At 46.1% G+C, this 6,988-nt stretch overlaps 1 protein-coding gene across 1 annotated transcript; it reads left to right on the top strand.

The window, feature by feature from the left end:
• Positions 1-2,296: 2,296 nt before the first annotated feature.
• On the top strand, positions 2,297-5,566 carry IQCJ (IQ motif containing J; the record flags this gene model as incomplete). The annotated part of the gene is made up of 3 exons (XM_009085207.1): positions 2,297-2,361; positions 3,206-3,286; positions 5,416-5,566. Coding segments are annotated over 3 exons (297 nt in total), but the record flags the coding sequence as incomplete, so codon positions are not given.
• Between the last annotated feature and the right edge of the window lie 1,422 nt (positions 5,567-6,988).

Genomic DNA, 6,988 nt, shown 5'->3' with positions numbered 1-6,988 from the left:
GCAAAATGAAGTGCAAGGATCTACATAAGGGTCATGGAAATCCCATCACACCCACAGGCTGGGTGGGGAAGTAACTGAGCCCAGCAATGAGGAGAGAGACTTGGGCCTGATGGTGGATGAGAAGCTCACCATGAGCTGCAGTGTGAGCCCAGCCCAGAAAACAACCCAGGTCTGGGCTGCAGCAAAAGGAGTGTGGCAGCAGGTGAGGGAGGGGATTCCCCCTGCACTGGTGAGACCTCACCTGGAGTGCTACACACAGCTCTGGTGGCCCAAACATCAGAAGGACATGGAATTGTTGGAGCAAGTCCAGAGGAGGCCATGAAGCTGATTAGAGGACTGGAGCATCTCCCCTATGAAGACAGGCTGAGAGAATTGGGGCTGTTCAGCCTGGAAAAGAAAAGGCTGTGTGGAAACCTCCTATTAGCCTATCCGTATCTGAAGGGGCTCCAGGGAAGCTGCAGAGAGACTGACTCTTGGTCAGGCACTGCAGTGGCAGGGCAAGGAATCATAGGGAGAAATTGAAAGAGGAAAATTTAGACTGGATATTAGGCAGAAGTTTTTGCTGTGAGGGTGGTGAGACACTGGCATAGGTTGCCCAGGGAGGCTGTGGCTGCCCCAACCCTGGCAGTGTTCAAAGCCAAGTTGACTAAAGCCTTGAGCAACCTGTTCTGGTGGGAGGTGTCCCTGCCAGGGAAGGGATTTGGGACTGGATGATCTCTAAGTTCCATTCCAACCCCTTAACATTCTATGAAATTTCCTGCCTGGATCATTTCCAGTCACTGAGGAGAGTCAGGCAGCAGCCAGACCTCCCAAATAACCCCCAGGCCTTTATCAGCTGCACTGGGATCCCCAGATGGGGCTACAGTTAGGGACCCAGAGGGGCAGAGACTGAGGAAACATCTACATTGTCAACTTGACAACTCTACTTTATGCATCAAATCTATTTTGCAGTGCTAGTCCTTCCCAGGCTGGGAGGAAATCAAAGCTCTGGTAGAGGTTCCTCAGCTACCTGTGATTTGTTTCATGTCAAACAGGGTAAAATCTGTACAGGATTCAAAAGTGCCACATAAAATGTCTCTGTTTCACAAAATCAGCTTGAATTGGGAAGGCAGAAGTGGAACTGGCTGGTGTGTTGTGCTGCTGGAGACTGCAAAAATCATCCCCATATCAGATAAGATATACAGGAAAATAACGTCTTTGTTTTGCCTTTTTAATATTCTTGGCTTTTATGAGGATCCTCTACCTGTTTGCAAGGCAGGGGAGAAGCAAATTATTCTCCTTCCTCACTCTCAGTAGCTTTAGCTTTTCCATTTAGTTCCCAGCTTAATGAGCTAAAATCAGCCATGAGTTAACATCTTTGTGTTTTGCATCCTCCACTGTTAGTTAATTATCAGCAGTTGATGTATAAACACAAACCTGGAGGCACATCCGTGTGTCTCAGGGGTGTGATGGTCCTGCATTCCATCACAGGGAGGTGCTTGGAGTGTTGAGTGTTGGCTTGTCAGTCCAGTTGGTGAGCAGACTGGGAATATGTGTCTGTGTGTGCACAGCCCAATGAGATTATGCCCTGCAAGGGGATGGAAATCTTAGCCCAGGAATTACATCCCCTGGAGCATGTGCTTCATTGCAAACAGGTTCTCCTTCAGCTCTCAACTCCAACCCGTCCTGGGTGATATCTCCAGCACCACCTGAATGGTACCTCCAACCCTTCTGAAAATCTTGTCATTCTGACCCAATTTAGCTTTTTTAAGCCAAATCTGTGCTGAATATCCCATGTTGATCTTTCCAGGCCATTAGCATGGATGAAGGGACTCCCAGCTAGGCATCTGCAGTTAAATTTGTGCCATCTCTGCTCCTGACACAGGAGCTGATGCAAATACCCTGATAAAGGCTTTAAATCTCAGCCAGTGACTCTTAATTATGAGCCTGAATAGTGTTTGATTGCAGAACAAAGAGAAGTGCCTGAAAGAATGAGCTGCTGCTCCTACCAAGACCAGCTCTGGAATCAAAGCAGCCACACACCTAAGACATGAAAGAATACTTTCCTCTTTTGCTCTGAGTATTATATTTGTAGGTCTACTGTTTCATTTCCAACTTGTGCTGGACATACTGATAGATAAATTGGTGTCTTTGGAGTTATTTTGGGTATTTCAATGTCAAAGTGGCTTAATAGATGTTATCTGATGGACTGTTGTGTTTGGTGCTTAGCTCACAACAACTTGAGATTGAGTGGGAATCTCCAATGTCAACCATAGGTTTCCTTTCAGCTCATTGAAATGTTTTTTCTTTCCCATAGGAAGAAATCAGAAGGCTCCAACACACCTTGGAACAGGTCAATGATGGCAAAGATTTGCTTCAAAGGTAAATGTGGTTTCCACACTATCTCATACATGATGAAACGGGTTGTAGAAGGCAACAAGACCTTGCTGAGGGACCATGTCTTTGTTGTAGACTACATTGTTCACTTGATGATGTACTAATTATTCCCCATTTTGCAGCTCTCCCGTAAACTCTTATTTCTAGTTCCAGGAGGATAATTCTTGCAAACTTCTGCTGATTGAGGGATGTAATTAAGTGTCCAGTAAGGTCTCAAAGTAACTGCACAGGTTGGGGTCTAATCTTCCCAATCTTCATGCCAAGCCCTGCCATTCATGTTGCTGCTCTCATCCAAAGTGGCCCTACATGTTTGATTTTTATCTTCTGGACTTTAAAACTGCAATAACTTCACAAGCACCAACTCCTCACTCATCATTTCTTGCAAAGAATATTCTTTTCATGCCCCTGGATGGCTTTTGCTGCTGTAATTCCTTTGCTCTTAGCATTACCATTGTTCCTTTCCATTTTACTCTCCAGCTCCAGGGCTGTAAAGCTAATTTAGCACCAATATCTCTCAGATTTGCCAGGGGTGTTTGGTTTGCAGCAGCTTCTTTGCTGGGTGTACCTATCTCTGGAGCTGGGACATCTGGAAGGCTTAGTACAACGACTCAGTCAGGTTCCTATGTGGATACTGGATCCAAATTCATGGGATTTGTTGGAATTCAAACGGGGCTGGACACAAAGGCCCAGAATCCTTCCTCCAAAGACAGCAACACCTATTAATAAGCAGCTCTTGGATGTTCTTGTCCAAATGTTGGGATTAAATCACAGTGATTTCCAGAATGTCATGCTGAGATGTCTTAAACCCATTTGCTTTTCTTCTCCATAGCCATCAACTTACCATGGATGATGAAAATAACATTGACAACTATCATATCAACCTCCAGCCCTTGGAATCCAAAGTGAAAATGTAAGTACTGAAGTGTTGGCTCTGCCTTCAAATTCAGCTGAGTATGTGCAATTCCCGAGCTGCTCAATCCAGATTGAACCCAGCCTAGATTGCTGGGTAACTTTATAAAAGAGCCTCAAATTAAGAAGTTAAGTAAGTTCTTCTCCACTTTTAAGTATGTGAAGCTGAGAGAATTGGGAATGTTGAGCCTGGAGAAGAGCAGCTTTGTGGTGACCTAATTGTGGCCTTCCAGTGCCTGAAGGAAGATGACAGGAAAGATGGAGAGAGACTATTTCCAAGAGCCTGGAGGGATAGACCATGGGGAAATGGATTCATGCTGGCAGAGGCTAGGAGAAGATGGATATTGGGAAGGAATTGTTCCTTGTGAGGGTGCTGAGGCACTGGCACATGTTGCCCAAAGAAGGTGTGGCTGCTCCAGGCCAGGTTGGATGTGGCTTGGAGCAACCTGGGCTGGTGGAAGGTGTCCCTGCCCATAGCAGGGGGTGGAATGAGATGAGCTTTAAGGTTCTTCCAACCCAAACCAGTCTAGGATTCCATGATGAACATCCTCTTTGAGCCATGTTTTAAATATTGAACCTCTGTGTTGCACTAATTTTGCCATTTCCTCAGTGAAGCTAAATAATATTTGAGAAGCTGCTTGATTTTTCATCTGTACTGTCAGGGGAGGGAAGTGCAGCATGGAGCAAGCACAGTCCCTTTTGGGGTGTTTCTCCCATCTAACATGAAGTACCTCAGGAGGCTCAGGGGATCCTCAAGGAGCAGCTGTGGATGTACAAGGGATTTATAGTATGTTACGGGGTTGGAGTGGTACTTAGTCCCAACCCCCTGCCCTGGGCAGGGACACCTCCCACCAGAACAGGTTGCTCAAGGCTCATCCAACTTGGCTTTGAACACTGCCAGGGTTGGGGCAGCCACAGCCTCCCTGAGCAACCTGTGCCAGTGTCTCACCACCCTCACAGCAAAAACTTCTGCCTGATATCTCATCTAAATTTCCTTCTTTCAGTTTCTCCCCATTACTCCTTGTCCTGTCACTGCAGTTCCTACCCAAGAATCCTTCTGCAGCTTCAGCCCCTGGAAGGATGGATATGCAGAGCCCGGGGGAGCCCAGGGCTGTGTTCTGGGAGTGCAGCACAGCTGTGTGGCACTAAGCAAGCTGGTTTTACTGGGAAGGGAGGCAGCTGCTAGCACTCAGCCAAGGCACATGCATGACACCTAGCTGCACCGCCGGGAAGGGAGAGAGAAGCAGCATCGCTGTGCTCTGGGAATGAATTCCAACTCCCTGATGCTATAGAATCATTGAATCACAGCATGTTTTAGGTTGGAAAGGACCTTTAAAGGCCATCTAGTCCAACCCAAGGGATGTATTCTGGAGCACTGAGTGTTGGCTTGGCAGTCCAGTTTGTGAACAGACTGGGAATGAATCCGTGTGTGCATGGCCCAGTAAACCCAGTGGATTATGCATTGCAAGGGGAAGGAAAGCTTAGCCCAGGAATTACATCCCCTGAAGCATGTGCTTCACTGTGACCAGGTTCTTCTCAGCCCCTCAATCCCAACCCCTTCTGAATGCTAAAACCTTGTCAGTCTGACACAATTACCAGCAGTTGATGTATAAACCCATACCTGACAGCACATCTCTGTGTCTTAGAGATGTTATCCCTGCAATGAGCAGGGATATCTTCCACTAGGTCAGGTTGCTCAGAGCCTCATCCAACCTGACCTTGTGAGTCTATAGGGATGGAGCATCCAGCACCTCTCTGGGCTTCCTGCGCCAGTGCCTCACCACCCTCATCAAGAAAACTTCTTTCTCATAGTCTAATTCAACCCTCTTTTAGTTCATGGAATGATTTTAGCCTTTGTAGTACATTTTGTGTAGCTTCTTTTGTGCTTCTTCAGGTGATTCTCCAGCTCTGGTGTAGGATTCTATAATTCTACTTGCCAGACCCCTCCAAGTTACACTAGCAGTGATTTATGTGCCACAGAGAGTAGTTACATGTGATCATTATCTAAACTGGCAAACAAAGCACACACACAAGAAGAACCCCAAACCCTCACCTCTTCTGTCAAGAATATGTATTTTAAGTACATTTCGTTGCTGATCACCCTGAGCCTGTGCCTTGGTGTTTGCCCAGCATCCAACGTGCATGGCGTGAGTACCTGCAGCGCCAGGACCTGCTGGCCCAGGAGCAGCTGGACAAGCGCAGTCCCTCCCCTTCCTCCCTCTCCTCAGACAAGATGAGCAGGTCCATCAGCATGAACACCTTCTCTGACAGCAGCACACCCGTGAGTACAGACATTCATCTCCTTTGCCTTTCTGCTGCTATTTGTTGGGTTCCTGTCTAGGGGTTTGGATGAATGCAAGCTCATTATGGGTTAACTGTGACAGAAGGACTTTGAGGGGAGAAGTGTCTCAAATGAACCTGCAGGCTGAGCTGCCTCTTGGAGGCACAGTTCAATGTGTGACTGTGCATTAGACTTGGGTCTCAGCAGATATTAACATGGGCTTGGTGGGAAAAGGTGTTTCCAAATGGTGTTGTGTTCTTCTGCAGAAAGGAGGGATCTTCCCATGTGACTAGTACATTGCGGTCTCCAAAATATCCACATTGTGGTGCTTTTCCTGCAAGTAAATGTGGTTTCTAGGTTGTTTTTTTTGGTTTTCTTTGTTTTGTTGTTGGGGTTGATTGGTTGGTTGGTTTGTATGTTTGCTAAATGAGACCTCAAGAAGTTGATTTTAGGGGTTCAAAACCCAAAGTCAGGGATGTTCTCATGTGTTTAGTGTATTGTGTCCTCAAAAAAAAACATTGTGGTGCTTTTCCTGCAAGTAAATGTGATTTCTGAGTTGGTTTTTTGTCTTGTTTGGGTTGTTTGTTGGTTGGTTTTTATGTTTGTTAGATGAGACTTTGAGAAGTTGATTTAAGGGTTCAAAATTCGACTTGACTTTGGAATCAATATTCCTGTCACCTTACAGGCAGGGTGACCAGTGGCTGAAGGTTGGACTTCTCTTTTTGAGGTGATTCTAAACTAAATATGCAAATATAAAGCCCATTTTTTGAATACAAGCAGCTCTGGGACTGTCTCTGAACTGGGAACTTTCAGGTCAATAAATCAGCAGGTAAATATAGAGCCTAGAAATATTACTTTCAGCTTTGTGACACAATGCATCAGATTTGGGGGAACCACAGACTGGAGGGCATGAATTCAGTAGCTTAAAGGAAATACAGGAGCTAGAATTGAATCCATTGAATCCAGTGTGTGTTAGAGCAGCTAAATAAGATCAGGAAGTGTCACCCTGTTTGCTGAGGTGTGAACAGACAGGTTGGATCCTTGGGAGTGTGTTGGTGGCTGCAGGACAGGGCTTGGTGCCTTCTGAATTCACACCAAACACGCAGAAATCACTGCTAGTCATATTCTTCAAGTAGAGGGAACTTCTGTGCAAGGGAGAGAAGTTTAGTAGTTTAATTCTGCCTTCACTTGCCAAGTTGTAAAGCCCAAGGAGATCACCAACCCAGCAGAGCTTTTCTATGCTAAAACCCCCTCTGATCTTAGACTTCCTGAGACAATTTGCCTCTTTCTTGCCCTGACCCAGGCTCAGACTGAAGTTGGGAGAGCTGTTCCCAGAAGGTTTATGTTCATGCCACTGTGGTTAAAACAGCATTTAACAAACCACTCCTGAGGGCACTGCTTTATTCTTAGACACTCTGTGCT

The sequence above is a fragment of the Acanthisitta chloris genome, unplaced genomic scaffold (assembly GCF_000695815.1).
Source record: "Acanthisitta chloris isolate BGI_N310 unplaced genomic scaffold, ASM69581v1 scaffold3152, whole genome shotgun sequence".
NCBI lineage: Eukaryota > Metazoa > Chordata > Aves > Passeriformes > Acanthisittidae > Acanthisitta > Acanthisitta chloris.
This window is presented reverse-complemented; position numbering and strand designations above follow the sequence as displayed.